The sequence below is a fragment of the Crinia signifera genome, chromosome 2 (assembly GCF_055691185.1).
Source record: "Crinia signifera chromosome 2, ASM5569118v1, whole genome shotgun sequence".
Classification (NCBI taxonomy): domain Eukaryota; kingdom Metazoa; phylum Chordata; class Amphibia; order Anura; family Myobatrachidae; genus Crinia; species Crinia signifera.
Window position 1 is genome coordinate 98,016,401 of NC_139218.1, and position 24,354 is coordinate 98,040,754.

The following is a 24,354-nucleotide window of genomic DNA, read 5'->3' on the forward strand; positions in this document are numbered from 1 at the left end:
AATTCTTAGAGAGTGTGGAGTTATGTTTTCTTTCCTGAACTAAATACACTAAACACCTACAATGTAAATTGAGAAGCTACAAAAAAAGACAGGTCCTATAAGGCAGGCATGTCCAAACTGTGGCCCTCCAGCTGTTGTGAAACTACACATCCCAGCATGCCTTTCCATAGTTTTAGCTTTACCTAATAGCAAAACTGTGGCAAGGCATGATGGGACTTGTAGAGAAAAAGAAAAAATCACCGAAGTGACAATACAGGCGCTTAGGGGGTGGATGGTTGTGCCAGCTGCTCCCACAAGAGGATGGTCAGTCCCCAATTAAGATATTGGAAAAGAAAAAGGGTTTTGTGGAGCACTACTTAATCTACCTATATCTCATCATATGAGATTAATAAATCTACATGATACCCAATTGATCATAATAGATTGTTTTATATAGTACCAACATAATAGATTTGATTGCGCACAAACCCCCTTTTTTCTTTTCCATGATGAGACTTGTAGTTTCCCAACAGCTGGAGTGCCATAGTTTGGACATGCCTGCTTTAAGGTAACATGCCAGGTACACTCTGGCAGGCAGTCTATCTAGCCAATGCAAAACATTAGCATAGGATTCTCTTTAACGCATGCTTGCTACACTACAGGGAGTGACTGTAAGCAAATCAATCGTTTTGTGCTGATGGGCGCGAGTATATTTCTAATACGGCAGAAAAAGACAGGCTTCTAGGCACCCAAACTAGTTTGCACATTACACAGCTAAATATGGTGCATTTGGGTGTCATATGCTCAACAAGTAATGTGCACCTCCGGCAATACCGTCAATTGACAAAACAACTAGATACTGCCCCCCCGTCCTCCCCCGGGAGATACCACTTATGTCCGTAGCCAGTCTAACCAGTGGAGACCATTGCAAAACATAATAAGACTTTACAGTATAGGAGAAACAAAACTGCAATAAAACTGCAGTATAGGAGAAACTAAATTGCAACTGTAAAATGATAAAGCAATATATCGGTTCTTAAGAATATACACTGCCCCAAATCCACCAAGCAGCTCAACCAATCCATTAATTTGCAAATGTTTTTATGTAAAAAAAAGTATATAAAAAAATACCGTGAACAGAGCTCATTGTTGGTGAATCATATGTGTGTCTTGGTGACCTTCCAAACACTGCACTTAATTTTTAGGGCAATTCCCTGTCGCTCTAGGGCACTGTGTTATATGAGAAACAGAAAACTCAACTCTGCCGCCAAAACTGACACATTGTGCCAACAGTATTTTGTGAGGAAACTTAAACGTAGGATAAACAGCAAGGCTGCATGTATTAAAGAAACACTATATTTCACAGATGAACAGAGAAATATTCTCACTTATATTGAACCGTTGAGCGACAACATATGTTGGATTGTCATTAACAAGAAGAATAATGGAAGTCCTTATTTAAGCCTCATGGTGTTTAAACCCCTTAGGCTGAGACTTACTTTGGGTATTGATGTTATGTGTCTTTAAGGTTTAAGCCTTGGTTTGGAGACTGATAGATTCAATTAGTCAATGAGTTTTCGTGGATATATTATAAGGGCAAGTTTAATTAATATAGGTGAGGGTCAGCCTTTGTAGCTTGGAATTTCTCTGGCTGGCTCTTTTTTTGGTTTAGCGATTACTTGCTTGTTTTCCTTTGGTGGTTGTGGTGTTGTATGGGGTTTATGTTCCTGAGTGGGCTCTTATTTTGTATTGCTTACACTACTGGTGACACACCTCGTCTGGGTGGGTCCACCATGTAAAGTTTAAAGAATTGTTCACTAGTTTTTGGGTTTTGCTGTGCGTGTTTGTTTGCTCTTGGCTCTTTCTTCACTGTTAAGTTTAAAATGTTAAGAGGTCTATTAACTAACCCTTGTAGGGATTTTAAAGTGGAGAATGATAAAGTAACCAATCAATTTATAAATGTCATATTACAGTGGGGTAGATGTATGAAGGAGCGCTATGTGCTTTATGCACATACTGTAGCGCTCCTTTTACTGCATGCTTTTACGTCTTTAAAATGTGTTAATAGCGCACGGCAGCCCGACGCTTATCGCTCAGCGGCGCTGTACCTTTGAAGCTTGTGGCGTGGGCTATGTATGACTGCCTGTCAGGCATACATCGCCCATTAAGCTGCTGAGAGCTAAAGAGGCAGAACATAACGTCTCTCGTTATCGGCTGAAGGGGGTTAATACATTATGGGGAAAAGGTACCCGCTTCTCCATGTTATGGTAGAGAAACAGCAAATAAAGAAAACTTACATCTACCCCCATGTTTGCAAAATGTTAGTTGCAGTAGGTGCAAGCTGGCTAGTACTTTAGGCAATCGCCTCGTGAGTATGATACAAAATGGGGTATCAAGATTAAGGACATCCACTATATATGAATGTATTTAGATCATCAGCAACACTATCACATTAGAAATGCATAAATCTTTAAAATAGTAAAATTTGTGTATATATATATATATATATATTTAATTTTTTTTTTTAAATACTGGCTGCTATATTTTGACACTGCAATATTGTAGTGATATCAGTTTGAAGTACAAACCCCGCCCAAATCTAATTCTCTCTGCACAAGTTACATCTGCCCCACCTGCAGTGCACATGGTTTTGTCCATTAGAGAAAGAATTTACTTTTGCAAGTGAATCAGAATCAGGCCACTTATGCACTATGAATAACAATCATTATTGTAGTACTACACCTACCCACACGCTCACAGGGAGTATTTACACAGACAACCAGAGGAAGGACCACTTGTTACATTGGCAACTGTAACAGCCTCATAAACACTTCACCATAGAAGCTGTAAATCCATGGAAACCTTCAGATTGATCATTTCAACTTGTGATCTTCCTTGGTATGTAAGGGTTGTGTGGTGTGGATTAAATATGATTACAAAGGCATTTTTCTGTACAGTAATTTATGCGTGCTTTGTAGCTGTTGTGCGAAGGGAAAAAAATCTGAAATATGCTTTGAGATAGAAACTGTTTAAACAACAAACAGCAATCACACCATATAGCAATAAATCTATCCAGTCTGAGTTATTTACGATTTTGATCCATAACACCCAGGCTGGAGGAGAGGAAATATACACTTGACTCTCTCTGGAATCTTATGGTGAGTGCTTCAATCCCCTTGGTGTGACTCACAAATCATTGTCCTTTTGCTTTGAAATAAAACCCCAACTAGAGTCATTCCAGTCACCTAACATTTGCTCTGGATGTCATATTTTACAACAGATGTCTCTCTCCCAGTAACACTTTATGAGGCTACGTAAACCAGTTTTGCAGGTCCTGTGAACTGACAATTAATACTTCATAAAAAGTCACCTACACTATCGTCTTGGTGCTCCAAGCTTTGGCTACTATCCAATCTACTGTGCTTACCACATCTACGATGCCAGAGTCTAAACCTATGGCTGCATAGTTTCCTATATTTGCAGCCTGTGATCTGCACAAGTTGTTTATGGTGTCCAGATGTTCTTAAAATGTACAGAGGGGGGGGGGGGGGGCAGCTAGACGCCACTCTGTATATTATGGTCCTTATTCTGGTTGAGGCTTACCTCGCCGGTACGCGCCCCCCCACGTGGCGGGTTTAAAATAAACCATCCATTCGCAGCCCATGGGGAAACTTTAGCGTGCATCCTCGACAGGAACTAGGCAGGCAGCTGATATCCGGTGATGTCAGCTGCCTGTCACTGGGCGAATTCCATGGGAACACCCCTGAAACACTGGGTGTTCCCATGGGCAAATTTCCCGGGCCCGCCGCCCCACGGCGCCCGCAGTCCCAGGTGCGCGCGCCCGGCAAACAGTCTGTTCACCATGGCCGCATGCACCCGCGCATTGTTTAAAAAAACATTGTGCATGCAAATTCACATGCGAGTGTGTGAATCACAATAACCCCCTATATGTATGATTTTCTACAGGGTGGCAGCCATAACCAAGCGTTTAATTGTAATGTCTGCCTTAATAGGAATATAACAATCACAACAGCAATAATAATCACTTCAAATCAGTTTAAACATTTAAATAAATAGGATGCATCCTTCCAACCATTTTAAATACATCTTTCATCATTCTGGACCAAATGCTGATATAAATACTTCATGAAAATATATATATACCATTTAATTTCTGCTATTTGCTGCAATTTACAGGCAATTCTCAAAGTTTCTCATGAATGAAAACACTGTACATTCAAAAATTCAAAAATAAGCCTTACATTTTGAAGCACAAAAATAAATTAAATGGACTGTATTATGGGAACATACTATATTTTACTACCATAAAACCAACCCAACATGGCGCTACAGTGTATATATCCCTCCCGATACACCCACCACACCCCTCAACTAGTCAATAGGTCGACACCAAAATGCCAACATGCAATAAGTCGACATGGTCAAAAAAGTAGACGCTTGAAAAGGTCGATGTGAGTTTTTCACAATTTTTTACATTTTGAGGATTTTTTGGATTACAAATGAGAACAGTGAAGTGAGGCACCAGGCACAAAGGGGCAGATGTATTAAGCCATAACAAGAGATAAATACAAGAGTGATAAAGAGAGATAAATGTCCAGCCAATCAGCTCCTTACTGACTTTTTTCAAACACAGCCTGTAACATGGCAGTGTGATTGGCTGAACGTTTATCTCTCTTTATCATCCTTGCATTTATCTCTTGTTAAGGCTTAATACATCTGCCCCAAAGCATGGCAAGCAAATTGGTGGTCCATGTCGACAGGTGTAGATAGTGACACAAAAAAACTCATGTGAACCTTTTCATGTGTCTACTTTTTCCATGTCAACCATTGTCATGTTGACCTTTTGACCCTGTTGAAGTATCACATTTTGATCTTTTGGTGTAGACCAGGCATGTCCAAACTGTGGCCCTCCAGCTTTTGTGAAACTACACATCCCAGCATGGCTTGCCATAGTTTTAGCATTCCCTAATAACAAAACTGTGGCAAGGCATGATGGGACTTGGGCCATAGGTTTGGACAAGCCTGGTGTAGACCTATTGACTATCTAGAGTCTGTCTATCTAATAATCCACACCCGAGGGAGGTTAGGAGGGCAGTAGAGGATTTGATAAGCTTGTCTGAAGAGGTGATTTTCAGGGAATGTGGTAAAAGATTGGAGTCTGATACATATCTTGTTGTATGAAGGAGAGTGGAGACAACTTTAAAAAATATATCATGTAGCCAGGAGCAGGTAATGAGTGTGAATGAGAGACAGATATTTTGTAGAGTGGATGTGTTGGGTTTAGAGATACTGTCAGCAAGTGAGGAGGAATATATTGGTTTAGTGATACACTTATGCCTGCAGCAATGTTTTATACTGAAAACTGCCAAGTCAGACAACCAATGTAGTGATAAAGTGAGGAAAATCAGTAATGCTTCTGCATACCAAACAGATTGTAGTGCAAAAAGTCAGATATGGTGAAGTCCACTAAAAAGGAAATTGCAATAGTCAATGTGGAATATAATAAGTGCATGAATTGACGTATGTGCAACATCTTCTGTGACCTACGTACATATTCTGGGAAGGCTTTATAGCTGTATGTATCAGGATCTGGATATAGATTGCATATGGGGAACAGATGACAGTTGAATTAAGAATAATACCTAGGCAGTGAGATGGATGGGTAGGTTATACTGTGAACAGAAACAGAGAGGTCAGTTAGACCCTGTTGACAGGTGGAAACATTATTAGCTCAGCTTTTGAATAATTATGGGATGGCGAGACAATACCCACAAAAAAATGACATAAGCATATTAAGTAACTTGGGCCAGAAAAGATGGCAAGACACAAGAAATCAGGGACAGATGTATTAAGCCTGGAGAAGTAATAAAGTTCCTCACTTTTTCAAAGCCGGCCTGTAACTTGACAGGAGTAGATTGTCTGGTGCATCATCACCTTCCACTTTATCACTTCTCCTGGCTTAATACATCTGCCTCAGAGTTTTTTTTAATACCCTTTCAAACCGCATTTATAACCCAGATTTCTTAGGGTCAACCTGGGTTGGGGTTCAGTGTGAAAGTATCTAACTGAATTACCAGGGTCATCAAACCTGGCAATTTAACCCAGTTTATAAGAAGAGTTAAACTTGGGTCACCCTTTGTATAATGGGCCAACAGGGTTCAGTGTGAAAGGGTCAGTCAGGAAATCAGGGTCAGAAATCAGTATTAGTGTTCCACGTCTGATATTGTACGCGATGGAGATGTAATGTGTAGCAGTTATGCAGTAATGTACAGTGTGTGTGTACAGTAATGTGTAGCAGATTCTAGGTTTAGGGTTTTGCCAAATCAGAGGATAAAATGAGCACAAAGGGAAGAGCTTTGTTACAGAGATTTGGAAAGCTGTCAATAATGCACAGAGCGGAGAATTTAGTAGGTAGCCTACAAGCAGGATTGGTAGAGTTGAGACATTTCTGACATTGTAGTTGAGACCTTGCATATTCCATCTTGCATTCCTTGGGTCTCCTTTCTGGATACGGGGAGCATGGATAGTCTCCAATGTCAGAATTAGTTTCTTGTATATTTTTATTCTGTATCCATGACACCCTGTATCTTTTACATGGTACCCCAATAATTCCATTGGCATGAGCTTACGTTGCAGCGATCATATCGAGGGACATTTAAAGAAACCTTTGTATGCATATAGGGCATTGCCCTGAGGTGAATCCTGGTTCTTAAGGGGATTGCTTACTGGTGCCGTTTTTTTCAATTCGTATGGTGGAAATGTTGGTCATGTAGGAGTTATACAGACAACCAAATAAACCCTTATGTGCATATGGAGCACCCCTAAAAAGGTCAGTTTCTTGGGGTAACCCAACACAACAACCATTGGGCGCAGTTGCCAGATTTGGTTGAGGGGGGGGGGGGGATACCCACCATCGTATAAAGAAACCCTTATGAGCACATAGGGATCTGACCTAGTGATTGTATTTGGATATATCGACATGACACAGGAGGATACCTATTATATTTATATATACTGTACAACTTTGGAGGTACAGCGCCGGTGGGGTTTCCTTTTTATGGAGGAGTCCACAATAGAGAGATTAAAGCAATGGTGGAGAGCTTAAAGGTGATAGAGTGGTAAGGATAGTATAGGAATAAAACAAAGGAACATGTAAGATCAAGGCAGTAGCTATCGCCATCAGTAGAGCAGACAGTCCGCTGGCAGAGGAATGTGTTACAGCAAAAGCCAAGAAATTTGATCCTGATGCTTTTGGATTATCAGAATGAATGAAAAACTAAAATGAAACAAACTTTATTAAACATAAAATGTAACCTCACTGCCTCATTATTCTGGAAAACCTGCAATGCATTGAAAAATGGCAAAAAGTGCACCACGTTCTATGGGCCCGATTCAGGGTCAGTTGTAGTTTTGCATGAATCGCAAAACTAAAATTTATGTCATTAGCATGCAGGGGCCACCAAACACATCGCTATGTGCAGCCTAGCTTCAAAGGCGGTCGCTAGGTCGCCATTTTTCCTGTCACATTAGCTGTGTGTGACATCACACAGCTGCAACGACCTGCCCCTCATACTATCTAGACACGCTACTGTTATGTGGACCACACCCCCCAACGCCATGTCAACCCCCATCCAATGCCGCATTTCTCAGTGAAATTACCATTTACAACTACAATTAATAACGTCATGTATACTACTTGAACAAATAAGACTGTTTTAATGTCCAATCTGTGACTTCAAATATTAAACATTTAACCAAAAAAGCATTTATTTTTCATTGTTTAAATAAGCCAAGGGAAGGTATCCCTGAGTTTATTGATATTCTAATAGCATTAGACATATAAGTACCAACAGCAATTAGCAACAAACTTTCTTGATTATGCCCTCCCCTACAACAACACGATTACTCCTGAATACAAGTAAAAGCCCAAAAGGAAAATGCCTGGAGAGATGGCAATTGTCTGTGACTGACTAAAAAGTGTGATTACCTAAATAAATACCACACACAAGAAAATACACACTCTGTTTAGCCCCAGGCTAAAGTTTTAGCACAAAGGCTGATACTAAATTTCCACAAATAGTTGTTGTTTTAAGAAAACAAGTTACCGCCCAACTTTTTAAGTGACAAACAGCTTTATAAACAGTAGGTTGTCAGTAAGGAAAGTGTGTAGATAGATAGATAGATAGATAATTCCACAGTACCACATGGGCATTTAACCCTTTGAGTGCCAACATCTCTATGAGAGATGCGCAAAATATCCACTAAAAATGCCAGCGTCACTCACATTTGTTATATAAATTCAAATAAAAAATGTGCAGAAAACCACTACATTTCCTATATAAGGTAAACATTACAGGTCATTATGATGAATACAAATGTTTTCTTGCCAATTTTCACACCTATTTTAACAAAATTTACTTGGCAATCAAAGGGTTAACGATTTCATTTATTTAGCATCAAAGGGAGTGAAGAAACTTAATGTGGAAATTTCTCAGACCAGTAAAAGGAACAGACTAATTTAAATAACAATGGCTAGACAATTGTCTTTTCTTTTTTTTTTGCATTACATTTTGTACAGCCTCAATAATCAAAACTGTTGCTAAAAATAAGGCTGAGTGGTACTACCGTGACAATACCACGTAGCTTAAAAAGCTGTCAACACTGCCTAGAAACCAAAACATCTACAGTTGTCACATGACTCCCACTGACATCATTCTCAAGAAGCATAAAAAATAGGTCAAACGTCTACTCTCCTTTCCTGCAGAATAAGCAGTCACTTTCATTTAAAGGCTGAAAATGACATGGCTTCAACTGATACATTTTAACTGATTGGGGTAACAATATAGTTCTAAATTTGAATTTGCTTTGTATTATATTCCTTATATAGCCAAACTAGTGTTTTTCCTAATACATATGGCATTCTTGATCTTTTTTAATACCAGTTTAGACATAAGAACAATTGTGTCTAAACTGGTAAACTACCCCTGAACAATAGGCAGCTTACCATTTAAAGATTAAAACAGTGTATAAAATAAAAAGGTCCATAATAATAATCTACACTCAATATATATATATTATTTTAACACAACCCTTAACTTAATACCAAAAGGCCAATTAGTGTACCTCCTAAAAATTATTATATCATAAATGTTTTCCTACATCTATACGGTATGTAATGAGGATTGCATAGAATGGAGATTAATATAGATTGATTTACTAAAATCATACTATACTGCTCCATTTCCCTTATAAGGTTTGTAACATAATGCCGGTTACACCTACTCTATTATTAGGCACTTTACCCAATATTGCAGCCCTAAACTGCTACAATAAATCATCCATTGAGGTTGAACATTTTGGTAATAGCATTTGGATTATGGTTTACAGATATGTTCATTCAGTGATAGGGCCCCACAAATGAATTGCAATGTGTGATTTCGGAAACCCCTGCAAACAAAGGGACTGATTCAGCCCCGCTCGTAGAGGGCCGTATTCAGCCCCTTCAACGTTGCTTGGGGTTTGCGCATCCCCGGGAGCGAACGGTTACGCCGAGTTTCACACAGGGGGCCAGAGCACGGGAGAGACCAGCATTTTATGGGCATCCCCTTGAAAACGCTGGGCGATAGCTTGGGAATGCAGAGAGCTCCTTGTTTGCTTGGGACGGGAGGCAGATGTCACATGATGTCAGCACCCGCCCCGTTTACAGCCATCTCCGGAAATAAAAGTCATGCAAACAAAAAGAATGCACACAAAACAACATTCGACCGCATGTACGATTATATAAATATTATGTGAAGAACATAAGATCACGAGAGGTGAGATTCGAGCGGCGTGCCCGTCAGTGTTCCCTCTAAGCTGTGCGCGTGTGCGCGCGCACACAACTCGCCAAGCATGCGCACAGACATTACAACAGAGCGCACAAAGCAGCACTGGTCCCCTTTTTGCAGTTGTGGACTCAGTTAATGGGTGTTTCACCCAATAACTACATCATGTGCTGTGTTTTGAATGTTTAAATGTTTTGAATGTTTAATATCACGTAGTTTTCCAGATATATATAGAAGTGACGCACAAAAAAAACCCATTTCCTTCCAAAGTTGCACAGCCAAAATCTTTTGCCGCACACAGCCTTCGTAAAATTAGAGGGAACATTGGTGCCCGTGCATTGCATGGTACACAAAATGTACAATCATTCAACTTATAGAACAGATGTGGTCGAAATCGAATGATTGCATGTTATATTTCACAAGTGTATGGGTAGCAATACATTAAGGGCCTTATTCTAGTTCACTCTTTCTAACAAACTCCTTCTTAAATGGACAAAACCATGTGCACTGCAGGGGGGCAGATGTAAAATGTGCAGAGAGAATTAGATTTGGGTGAGTTATTTTGTTTCTGTGCAGGGAAAATACTGACTGCAATATAGATTTCACTTTGAAGTAAAACCCCACCCAAATCTAATTCTCTCTGCATAAGTAACATCTGCCCCACCTGCAGTGCACATGGTTTTGTCAGAAAGAGTGAACTAGAATAAGGCCCTAAGCTGCACATTTTCTACAGAATTTAAACTTGCAAATAGGTTCTCTTTGTTATTACTCAGTGTTGCTAATAGATAAGAAAAGTGCTTCACCAGAGGCGATGGCAATCATACATTAAGAGCAGGGTTGGGCAACACCGGCCCTCCAGATGTTGATGAACTACACATCCCAGCATGCCTTGCATCAGTTTCAGCATGGCCACATAGCAAAACTAATGCAAAGCATCCTGGGATGTGTAGTTCACTAACATCTGGAGGGCTGGTGTTGCCCAGCCCTGATTAAGAGGGAAGTCCTGGAATAGAGCACTGTGTTCCTCCTGGAAAGGGTCATGTTGAGAGGTATGATCTAAATATAAATATTACTTATATGTGACTCTAAAAAGAAAAATGTCTTAGTGTTGTGCCTGTGGCCTGATTCAGATCAGTTAGCAAGGCTGCGGTTTTTGAGTTAGATATAGGGGTGTTATTTTGTTTCTGTGCAGGGTAAATACTGGCTGCTGTATTCTTACACTGCAATTTCATACCTCCCAACTTTTCATGTGAAGAAATAGGGACACTCGCGCGGCGAAGCCGCGCGAGCGCCCGAAAAGGGGGCGTGGCGTATGCAAATGAGGGCGCGGCTTATGCTAATTAGCCGCGACCTCATTTTCATACGAGAATAGACGCTGTGCGCATGCGCACAGCGTCTATTCTACTACATTGGGGGGTCTCCCAACTGCGACCCCCCCGCAGCGGGACAATGCCTGCCGCGGGTGGGACGTCGGGACAGGACCCGAAAATCGGGACTGTCCCGACGGAATCGTGACAGTTGGGAGGTATGCAATTTCAATTTTAACACACATCGCCCAAACCTAACTCTCTCTGTACATGTTACATCTGCCCCACATGCAGTGCAGCATAGTTTTGTCCATCTGCAAAAATGTCAGCCTTGTTAACAGATCTGAATGAGGCCCTTGGTTCCACTTTAAATTCACATAACTAGAAGCAAGCCACCCATAGCATATATCACTATATCTGGGTACTTCAATGCAGTGCTAGTCTGTAGTGCACCATTTAAAATGCACATGATGGTGAATCATTTCTTTATATTGAAATCTGCCTGATCCTATTCTTTAGCTTCTAGTTGATGGCATGTTTTGTTCAAATGCAGGAAAGACACAGCTATATGATGGTGTCAAATATGACACCCTGTATCAAGATGAAAGTGCTATTTGTTCTAAAACGCATAATAAATGATTTTATATTAGACGACTCAAGTGAGATTTTATTCCATGCAAGAAAAATGATCCTGTGTATTGCTGGAAGCCTTACTAGTCTGTTACATTCTGTAACTAGAAACGCCACCACAAATATTCTCCTCTACGTTCTATATGGAGAACAATGCACATTAGGGCTAGTTTTCTAAAAAAAAAATAGTCAGAAGTCGTTTCCACAGCACTTTATCCATGGAGTTTACTTCTAGGTGCAGGGTGCTGATCAGTGATGAGGATATGTTTTACATTTAATGGACCTAATTTTAGAGGTGATGATCACTACAGGAGCTTCAAAATTATATGTCCTTTAAATTGTCCTTCAAACTTAAAGTATGTTCTCCTCACTGATCAGCACCCTGCACCTACAGTGAATGCCATGTATTCAATTACCTTAAAAAAAAAAAAAAGTAAAATAAAAAAACATAGATTTTTTGGTCACTATCAGGCAAATAAATTGTAGCTCAGTCTTTTCAACTGAAAAATGTCCCATCCACACAGGATAAGTTCCCAGTCCCTTGTGTTTTTGCAGCTGTGATTGTGAAAATAGGTCTTTTATTTGGGGATTTTTTTTCTCCTGACTCGGACAGGTGAAATAAAATCTCAGATGACTGCTTGCTTTTGGGGCTAATTGAATAGCTGCCAGGGGATCAAGTAGGTAATTGAATAGCCTCATTTCTATGGATATGCAATGCTTTCTAACAAACCCAAATATGTTGCCATTATTGAAGATGTTTAGTGCTCCAAAACTAGGATGGATGAAAAATGACTTATCTGCAATAAACAAATAAAGTAATACAACGGTGGAAGAAAAATGATTTTCGTGAAGAATGGCTGGAATATAATTATTATCCTTTTTGAATATGGCGCCACAAGGGGTCTGCAGCACCCTACAAAGTAGAACGGTGGGAACAACATTGAAGGCAGTCAGGAGTAGATGATGGCATAAGTGGAGGAAGGAAAAGCATGTGATAAAAGAGGGCCCAGCTCCTGAGAGCATACAGGCTAAAAATACAATCATTCCTACCTCACAGCACTGAGGTCATGAGTTCAAATCCCACCGACTGTTTAGTGGAAATCATTAAGTGGAATGTATTAAGAAATGAGTGAGATATATGATTGATAACAACATTTCAATAACTTCTAATAAATAAATAGGCTTTCATGTTGATGAAAAAAAATTCAAGTCTTTTCTACAAAGTTGCCCAACGAACCCTTGCAACATAAATATAGAACATATGGTACAGTAACAAATGATTGAATTCCTATGGTTTGCAAATCTTCAGAACACAAACATGTACCATACATTGGCACTGACAGAAAGTTAACTGCATTGCCATACTGTACATGACCTTATGACTTTCATGATATGCCTAATCTGCTTTTTCAAAAAGAGTGACAAACCATTATGTCATAAGCAAGTTTATATAGAACATTATTATTGCCAATGCTCCTGTATTACAAACTTCAAGTCTGACCTCTGCAGGCTGGTAATTGCAATCAATCTGCATTAGTGCTGGATAGCACGTACAGCACAGTACATACTTACAGCCTGGGCACTAGACCGGACAACACTGTATCTTGGGGTCTGGTGAATACAGATAAGTACAAAGCTCCACCAGAGGTCACCTTAAACAAGTACTAACTATTATCACTTCAAAGGGAATTACCACCAACACATCTCTTCTCCACTGAGACTCTCACTGACATATTTATAGGCATATATCATACATTACACATCTCTTGTGCAATCTTCAGGCATGCTCTAATGAGTTATATACTTATGTCATAATGTCAAGGGTCAGCAACATGCTGTGCTGACTGATGTTATTGCACCCTTGCCCATGCAGCCTATATATGCTGGTGGAAGAATACACTGTAAATGCTGGTGGAAGAATACCCTGTACATGGTGATGGACCAAAACCCTGTAAATGGTGATGGAAGACTACCCTGTACATGGTGATGGAAGACTACTCGGTACATGGTGATGGAAGAATACCCTGTACATGCTGGTGGAAGAATACCCTGTACATGCTGGTGAAAGAATACCCTGTACATGCTGGAGAAAGAATACCCTGTACATGGTGGTGGAAGAATACCCTGTACATGGTGGTGGAAGAATACCCTGTACATGGTGGTGGAAGAATACCCTGTACATGGTGGTGGAAGAATACCCTGCACATGGTGGTGGAAGAATACCCTGCACATGCTGGTGGAAGAATACCCTGTACATGCTGGTGGAAGAATACCCTGTACATGCTGGTGGAAGAATACCCTGTACATGGTGGTGGATGAATACCCTGTACATGGTGGTGGATGAATACCCTGTACATGGTGGTGGAAGAATACCCTGTACATGGTGGTGGAAGAATACCCTGTACATGCTGGTGGATGAATACCCTGTACATGGTGATGGAAGAATACCCTGTACATGGTGGTGGATGAATACCCTGTACATGGTGGTGGATGAATACCGTGTACATGGTGGTGGATGAATACCGTGTACATGGTGGTGGATGAATACCCTGTACATGGTGGTGGAAGAATACCCTGTACATGGTGGTGGATGAATACCCTGTACATGGTGGTGGATGAATACCCTGTACATGGTGGTGGATGAATACCCTGTACATGGTGGTGGATGAATACCCTGTACATGGTGGTGGAAGAATACCCTGTACATGGTGGTGGATGAATACCCTGTACATGGTGGTGGATGAATACCCTGTACATGGTGGTGGATGAATACTGTGTACATGGTGGTGGATGAATACTGTGTACATGGTGGTGGATGAATACCCTGTACATGGTGGTGGATGAATACCCTGTACATGCTGGTGGATGAATACCGTGTACATGGTGGTGGATGAATACCCTGTACATGGTGGTGGATGAATACCCTGTACATGGTGGTGGATGAATACCCTGTACATGGTGGTGGATGAATACCGTGTACATGGTGGTGGAAGAATACCCTGTACATGGTGGTGGAAGAATACCCTGTACATGGTGGTGGAAGAATACCCTGTACATGGTGGTGGAAGAATACCCTGCACATGGTGGTGGAAGGAGCTTACAGTTAAAGGTCAATTACATGGTACTTTAAAATAAGCAATTGCCAGGGTTAAAATTTGAATTTCTTTATGCGATTAGGTTATGTTTCTATAATTGAGAGTAAAGTGAAATATTTATCTCAGCTCGATTACAATAAATGGTTTGTGGTTAATACCACAGCACATTCTTGCTTGAAAGCATCATTAACAGATACAACTTTCTCACAAAAGAGCAAATGGTACATGTCCTCATAATGTTCTGCACAACTTAGCAAAAGCTGTGAAATGACTGATGTAGACAGCACACTTAAGTGCCAACTAGGGTTACATAAATCTGCTGCTTGCTTCACGCTATATACTGATCAGAACTTCAAATATGTTAACAAACTGGCCATTGTCCCCTGACTGCCTCCCTTCTGTTCCCACCAACCTACAGCAGAGGTTCCCATAGTTACCCTGCATGTCTATTTACCACCTAAGCGAGGAAAGCGGGCGCACAGCACACACACAGTGAGCTCTGCCAGGCTTCCTGCAGGGTAATGCCCAGACACTAATGAACTGATATACTTCCTGCATATGGATGCATTGCTCACATTCCCCTCTGTCACCAGGGTGCACTCTGCTGCCAGTTACCGCTGATCAGAGGAACATGCATCACTCACATACTGTAGCCATGTAATCACTGCATCCTCTCACCACAGCTGTGGGAGGGTGATGAGAATATAATAATAATAATAATGATGATGATGAGGATAAGGCCAGCACAATGCATGAGTGTCAGGAAAATCCCCCCTGCACTAGACACATGTATGGAAGTCTTTATTCTTGCTCTCATCGGTGTGATATATTATTAGGATATGATCATGTATGTCCCATACTGTGACAGTTCCCACACACTGATAGGTAAAAGAAAAAAAGGAAATTCCGCACTTTTCCAACAAAGATTAATTTGCATAATCTCAATGAAGCGATATAAAAAGAAACAGGAGACAATGGATCCCCTAATGCCCTCTGTGGGGTCTCATTTAAATGCAAACAAAGCGAGTCCATGATCAGTACAAATGGCCAGTGCTTCCCCCGGCACAGATCCCACATCGCGTGGAGCGGACTCCCCAGCACATGTATCTCTCCTACCTGAGGCATGGTTAGCGTGATCCCATAATCCATACACAAGGATGCGATGCAGTGACCCCCTCCTCCTCGGTATAGCGCTGCAGCAGTGACCCCCACCTCCTCTGTATAGCAGTGTGCTGGGTCTCAGCAGGAGGACGCTGCCATCACTCCATGCCCTGTGGCTGAGAGATCTTCCCCCTGCCTGAGACTTTCTTGCTGGGACACTAGGAACTTCAGCAGACACTTCGTCCCCTGTCAGCCTATGGGAAGTAGAGATGGCTAGTGAATCGCTGTCTCGACTCAGTGACTTGAATCATTACGCTGAATACATGACTCGAGCCACTCACTGCTGGATGAGTCGAGACAGCAGCAGCAGCAGCATTAGTGCAGACAGAGACAGCAGTCCCGAGTCCCAACTCCCTTTGCCTCAGAGGGGGGCCTGGAAGAGTGGAGATAATTTTATTGGTGATGAAACATGTCAGTCAATGACACAGGGGTGGGGCTGAGCAGTGTGCTCAGCTATTATTGGCCAGCAAACCTGGGTAACTTCTAGTGGGGAGGGAGGCAGGGACATGAGCTCTAAGCTTAGCTCACACGACTCATGAGTCGTGCAGGGCTGCTGTGCCTTGGACGAATCCCTGAGCCTGCAGTGAGAGTTGAGACAGTTCTCACTGTGTGCGGGCTCAGTTATTCAGTAGTGATCATGATGACTCGCTGATGGATCAGAATCAGCAGCAGCCTAGGCAGTGCACTGTGCTCAGCTCAGCCAGTGTGACTGTGGCACACCCCCTGCAGGCTAATAGGGGATGATATATATATATATATATATATATATATATATATATATATATATATATATATATATATATATATAGATTATATATCTATAGATATATATATAGATATATATTTGTAAATCCAAGACCACCAGAATATTAAAATAAAAATTGTAAATGACATAGTAATTACATAACACTGAATCTATGTTGGTATATTATTAACATTCATTGCATAAGCAGCTGCCTGCCTCTGCCAGATGAACTGCACAATCACTATTAAAGCTGGATACTAACCAGCAGCAAGGGACTGAGCCTCTGCAGCTCCCTAATGTGTTGTGAGCCTTGCACTGTCTCTCTGTGCCTGCCCTGCTTCAATTCCAAATGAGTTGTGATCCAAGCCACTGTCTTATTTCCTGTCTGCCAGCACACTGAGCCGACTGCAACTCACTAAGAGTTGTGAGCCAAGCCACTGTCTTATTTCCTGTCTGCCAGCACACTGAGCCGACTGCAACTCACTAAGAGTTGTGAGCCAAGCCACTGTCTTATTTCCTGTCTGCCAGCACACTGAGCCTCTGCAACTCACTAATAGGGCCTACACACATCCCGATTTTGGCCAGAGATATAGCATGCCAGATTTAGCATAGCAGATTTCCTTTGAGCACAAAATCATCTATATTGCTTAGAACGTGCAAAATGTGTCAACGATATGCCTCAGCTATTCTGCTTAGCGATTTAAGCATGCCAGGTTCTTCTCAAGCAAAAGGCACCCAATATGCAGGGTCTTGCTAAACGATTTTGCTAGATTGATGGGACATGCTCATTCTTAATCTTAATGCGATTTAGACGCACGGGGCCGCGCATCTATATCGGTTTAGCCCCCACACACACACCGATGTATGCTTAGTTTCTAAGCGACCTTGCTAAATCGCTTAGAAAATGGCACAAAATCGGCATGTGTGTAGGCCCCATAAGAGTTGTGAGCCAAGCCACTGTCTTACTTCCTGTCTTCCCTGCACACTGAGTGACTGAGCCTCTGCAACTCCCTGAGTGTGCTGTGAGCCATGAACTGTCTCCCTGTGCCTGTAATTCCACACTACTCATGAGCCAAGCCACTGACTAACATCCTGTCTGCCTGCACACAGCACACACTGAGGGACAGAGACTCTGCAAGTCCCTGAGTGTGCTGTGAGCCCTGCACTGTCTCCCTGTGCCTGTAATTCCATATGAGTCGTCACTCGAGAGTCGAGTCACTGTCTCAACACACTATACTGAGCTGAGCCGTGCGACTCAACTCATTCCAATGAATCGTACTGCCCATCTCTACCTGGCTGTGCACTTACTGTGCTCGCCGGGGCTACCGGGCGGCTCGTCCAATCCGGGCCAGGGGGCGTGGCTGCGGGATCTCCGAAGCAAATCATTGCAGGGATTAATGTAGTGACTGTTGCTCACGTTCTATACATAACTCAGCACATGTAGGGTTAATAAGCACATACAGTATGTGTGTCTTTTTGTTACCAGGTTACTTATGAGTGGAACAGATAATACATTTCTTTATAGAGCGGCAGCTGGCAGCACCATGTATAAATCAATTATGCAAATGCTGGGGATGGATAAAAAGAGTTAATTCATGTTAAGAATTAGGGGTTTTGTTGCTGCTTATCTTCCATGATCACCTTATCTTCCCAGATGGAGGGGGAGTGGGGTTATCTCACTTTATCACAAGAGCTGGTTTTGTTTAAGGTCAGTGATTGCATTGTTTGTTCTGCTAGCACGAGTCTGTATAGAGCTGGATTCATGTTTGCAGAAGAGATTCATACATATTGTTCTGTAGAATGTATAGAATTGTTCTTTGCTTTTAGTAATATGCCATTTTATAATAGTTTCCAGGTCTGATAATCGGGTATGTGTGGTCATATCGCAATTAGTCCTGTCTAGGTGAACCTAGCTGCACTACAATCCCCAGCATGGTGTGACATTTCGAGAAACAAACAAAATTGTCATTTTAGCTAAAAAAAAACACATTTTTTTATAATTCCATGATCTTTATCCAAACATTGTATGTATTATAATGGACTTTCTGTAATATCAAATTATTCTTTTTTTTGTTGTTGTTGAAAAAATACACGGTGTTTAAAACAAAGTGCTTTATTATAAGGTAGGTGATATAAAAAACACTGTCAGGAAGCCAACAATTATATTATCCTCATAGCTTGGTGGGACTATGGAAAAACCAGACAAGACCCGGACCGTAGGAACGGACATCAAAATCTGCAGTCCGGAGCTTGTAGTGTCCGGTCCTGGGGGGGGGGGGTCCTGTGACAGCTGTCACCATGGAGGGGAGGAAGGGACATTACTGCCTCCCCGTGTGGTCCGGACCGTTCCGGTTTTGCTACATGCCTGGACCATACAGGGAGGCTTTATTCTCCCCCTCCTCCTCTCCCTGGTGACAGTTGTCAAGTGAAGCCCCCTGGACAGGACACCCCCAGGGCAGGACACCCCCCGGCCCGGACACTATAAGCTCTGGACTGCAGATTGTGATGTCCGGTCCGGCGGTCCGGGGTCTTGTCTGGGTCCGGTTTTGACCCATATCCTAGCTTGGTTATAAGCCCTCATTTGGAAATCCAGAGGGGGCATGATTCCCCCCCCCCCCCCCCCCCCCAAACACACACACACACTCACAAAAAAAAGAGAGACACAGCTGCTGTTGACAGGTTGGGGAAAGTATTGGCAAACCCAGGGAAGGCTTCATAAACTATAGGCCCTGTTGCTCCAGTGTGTACCCTGCTTCTCCCAACGGCATCTAATCCTGCCACCCTGATACATATTTCAATGTTGTTTGCTAGGTTTGTATACCCTGTAATGGTCCTATATTGTCTGGAACTGTTTGGGGACTACACTATTTAAGCTCCATTTCTAAACAATCTAGCTAGATCACTTAGAAATGAAGTGGGATAGCTCCGTGTGTACACCCTATAAGCAATGCGTAGTCTCGCACTGTCTACCCTGCTTAGAGCGCAGGATTTTTCCTATAAGCAGGCTTGCCTACCCTCCCAGAAACCGGGATGCTCCCAAAATTCGTGTCTGCCTCACGCCCCCCCGGAAAGAATGGCAAGTCTCCTGTTTGCTGGCCAGAGGGTCCCCGCACCCCCTTCCCCGCTGATTGAATTACCAAAATTTGTGGGACCGTGGAGAGGGGGTGGGACTAAAATGACGCGATTAGCGGCATTTCACATCATTTAAGCCCCACCTCCTCTCTGTGGGCCAGTGAATTACTAAGTTTTGTGGCATGGGAGCGGGGCCTAGTCAGCCTTGTGGCTCCATATAAATAAAGAATAATAATAATAATTGAAAAATTAAGCTTTTTTAAACTACTATTGCATAAAATACTATTGTATCAAACAGGTACCAGTATATTTGCCATGTTTGAACCAGAAACAACAAAGAACAGTCTTTTTTACAGTGTTTTCCTTTAGTATCTTTTGTACTTACCTAATAAAGAGATGTTAAGAAAGTGCCTTTGTTTCCCACTCTAGTACATGACCGTAAAAGCCAAACTGCCATCTTAACAAGACCATTAACCTGTACTCTAAGCAATATATCTTCATAATAACTGTAGAAAGGAAAGGGTGCCTGGAATCTGAGGGCATGCCATGCTATGCAGACTGTCCGGTATGTAAGGGAAGACTTCCCTATCTTGCCATAAATAGTTTTTATGTTCCTATAACAAAATAAGGGTAGACTAAAACAAACAATCGAAAGCAAGTGGTGAATTGTGTTACTTAACATTTGGTTTCATTGTGGCAACATGTCAGAGACACTGGAATAAAAGAAACAAAGAAAACTTCAACCAATGCTTTACTTCATGCAGACTACTAAGACTAAAGGTCCATACACACACTGGGTGACTATGCCCAGCAAGTATGGACAGCGATGATCGCTATCATCGCTGGGGGGAAAGCCGCTCAGTGCATACATACTGAGTGGCTTTCCCCCTGCCTGGCGCCTTCAGCCGGGAGAGGCTGTCCTCAAAGCCGCTCATCTGCTGGTATTACGAGCTGATGAAGGGCTTTCCCAGCAATGATGCAGGAATGCGCAGCAGCGCTCACCGCTCATCGCCGGGGCATGCACACTGGGCGGCTTTGCGCTGAAAGCCGCTCAAACATGCTGTTTTGAGCGGCTTTCAGCTCAAAGTCGTCCAGCGTGTATGGGCCTTAAGACAATTCACTGACTTAAAGCTGAAGATGTTATGCAGCAGGTTGGGACGATAATTTCAATAGTTAGTTGCTTATAATTATATTCAAAATCAATCAAAACGGGCGCTGGGTTGTCGAATCTGCAGGCGTTTTTTTACAAAATACACATGGATTCATGTACATATATATATATATATATATATATATATATATATATATATAAATATACTGTATATTATACATGTTAAATTAAAAATATCAAATTAGATAAGCATTTATACATTTGTCAATCTTACAACTGTAAGAAACGTTCTGACAGTCGTGAGATTGAATTCTGACTGTCAAATGGACGTCAAATTGGCCGATATCCCACCTGTCTGAAACACTCAGACAGTCAGAAACAACATTGAATACCCCCCTATGTGTCCCCAGTGTGACCCCTATCAGCTGCCTGCGAGGATCGAACACAGCACAGTGTGTATATGCATCTATGGCATGAAGTGGTTTGTCCCTTAAAAAAACACTGTATATAAGATCAACCTTCTGATCCAGGCATTGTAGGAGCATTATAGGCCATTTACTAACTGGCGCTCCTGCATCGGCTCTGGGTACACACCTGTTATATTGTCAGCTCGTTCTTTCAATATTGTGAGAAAGGGCTGACAATTGTATAGGTGTGTACCTTAAAACTCTCCTAGAACGTCAGAATCACAAGTGAGGGGATAAACTCCCAAATACCAACGGCAATGTAACATACACCTTATTGAACATTGAGCGTGCAGGGGTACTGAGTATTTGGGGGTGAAGTAATATGAATTGCTATTGCTACTTGATGACACAAATATAAATGTTTATCTATCTTGATATTTTTAATTTAACATGTTTAAAGGAGCCCACACATGCTCCGTTCTGTGCGTCCGTTCTGTACTTTTAACCCCTTCCCGACATATGACGTACATTTACGTCATGGCCGGGAGGTACTTCCCGACACATGGCATAAATGTACGTCATGACTTTAAACTGTCACTGCGTCTCGAGACGCAGTGACAGAGGGACGATGTCTGCTGTCCCTGACAGCAGACATGTCCCTGCATGCCCAGGGGGGGCTGCGATGCCGCCCCCCCGTCGGCGATCGCTGTGATTGGCTGTTCAGTGTGAACAGCCATTCACAGCGTTTTCCTGTGTTACCAGCGAATCAGACGCTCGGTAACACAGGTGTCAATCACCGCCGGGCGTCAGGGGGCATGGGGTGGTCATCGGTGACGATGACACCTCACCCCACCCTCACCCCACCTGCCCCCAAGGCTGTGATTGGTCCGTGGGACCCACGGACCAATCACAGCCAAGGCGCGACATTTAAACTAACGGTGACTGCGCTGCAGACGCCATTCCGGTCTGGAATAGCGTGCAGAACGGTCACCGTGCCTGTCTGCCGTGAATACCGACCTGATCCTTGCTAATACTTACCTGATCCTTGCAAATACCTTACCTGATCACCTGCTCACTGCTTGTAGCGTGCTGGATGCTTCCTGGATCTGACTTCTTGTGACTTCCTGCTGCTGCTGCAGTGTGATAGAGAGATAGAGAGATAGAGAGAGAGATAGAGAGAGATAGAGAGAGATAGAGAGAGATAGTGACAGAGATAGCTATATTTTGTGTCTGCTACCCCCCCTTTTTGGGGGTGCAGGGGTTTTCTATATATAAATAACTGTCAGTGCTGCTGCTGCAGTGTCATACAGTGATAGATAGTGATAGATAGTGATAGATAGTGAGAGGTAGAGAGATAGAGAGATTTGTGTCTGCTACCCCCCCTTTTTGGGGGTGCAGGGGTTTTATTTTATATATATAACTGTCAGTGCTGCTGCTGCAGTGTCATAGAGTGATAGATAGTGATAGATAGTGATAGATAGAGAGATAGAGAGAGATAGTGACAGAGAGTGATAGAGAGTGTATATTTTGTGTCTGCTACCCCCCCTTTTTGGGGGTGCAGTTTTTTTTTATACATATAACTGTCAGTGCTGCTGCTGCAGTGTCCTAGAGTGATAGATAGTGAGAGATAGTGAGAGATAGAGAGATAGTGACAGAGAGTGATAGAGAGTGTATATTTTGTGTCTGCTACCCCCCCTTTTGTGCTGATCAGTATATCTGTGCTGATCAGCAACTTTTTGGGGGCGCAGGGTTTTTTTTTTTTATATATACCTGTCAGTTGCTGCCAGTTGCACTGTCAGTTGCACCAAAGGTTGTGCACCTGCTGTCCCTCACTGGTAATCAGTGTCGCATCACTGATCACCTTTTTTTTTTTTTGTGAGTGCTGTGGGGTCTTTTTTTTATTTATTTTTTACACACACTGTGATTTTGTGGGTGTCCTGTGGCCACTGTGCGCCGATCAGTGACGTACATCACTGATCAGCTTTTTCGGCACAGGGTTGATCTATTTTTTTTTTTTTTTTGATCAAATTCCTGTTGCCTTTGAGCGCTGTTCAGTGACGGACGTTACTGACCAACATCTGTGCTCAATTTTTGGCGCAGGACCTTTTTTTTTTTTTTTAACCCCTTCAATTTTTTGTTTTTAACCCCTTCATTTTTTTTTTTTTTTATTGGTATAAAGTATTTTTTTTTTTTCTGCACTACATACACACTACACACTACATACCCCCCGGGTTGAAATAAAGTTTGTACCCCCCCTACACTATACACGTGTTGAAACATTTCACTACCAGTAACACAAAAATAAAAATGGCATCCCAAATGTCCTCCCAAATGTCCTCCCAAATGTCATCCCAGTCATCCAGGAGAATGTATTCAGTGGAGGAGGCATATGCCATGCTTGCCTCTGACTCTGACACAGCCAGTGATGCAAGCGGGGAATTTGAAGGATTCGCCTTAAGCTCCTCTTCCTCCTCTGGTGATGAGGGACCCCCTCAAAGACGCCCCCGTAGAGCAGCTGAGACCCCCCCCCAATAATTGATCTCGTATGGACCCCACCACCAGACAATTTTGAGCCCCAGGTTCCTGAGTTTTTGGCCATGCCAGGAATCCAATTTGATTCCACAGGTCTCAGAGAAATTGACTTTTTCAAATTATTTTTCTCTGATGATTTTATAAATTTAATGGTGGACCAAACTAATTTATATGCCCAGCAGTTTATTGCTCAAAACCCCACGTCATCATTTGCTAGGTGGACCCCTGTAGATGCAGTAGAGATGATGACGTTTTGGGGTCTGGTGTTTCATATGGGCATAGTAAAAAAGCCAGAAATTAGGCAATATTGGAGTACAGATGTTCTGTACAGCACCCCATTGTACCGTATGGCCATGCTCCGGGCTCGATTTGAGACAATCCTTAAATTTTTGCATTACACCGATAATGCACAGTGCCCACCCAGAGATGATCCCACCTTTGACCGGCTATTCAAAGTCAGGCCGGTCATT

The 24,354-nt window shown here is 42.3% G+C and overlaps 1 protein-coding gene across 6 annotated transcripts in view; it reads right to left on the bottom strand.

Annotated features, from left to right (window-relative positions):
- Positions 1 to 24,354, bottom strand: part of MID1 (midline 1) — a 352,642-nt gene that overhangs the window by 130,804 nt on the left and 197,484 nt on the right. The window contains exon 1 of one of the 6 annotated variants that reach the window (XM_083172593.1): positions 15,973 to 16,432. The exons of 3 other annotated variants lie outside the window; for them this stretch is intronic. Coding sequence is in view for 1 of the 3 variants with exons in the window: in XM_083172600.1 (XP_083028726.1) it covers positions 15,973 to 16,005 (33 nt within the window). In the remaining 2 variants the exon portion in view is untranslated. Of the gene's footprint in view, positions 1 to 15,972; positions 16,433 to 24,354 lie in introns of those variants that run through there. 2 more of the 6 variants (XM_083172598.1, XM_083172600.1) reach the window with 2 other exon arrangements.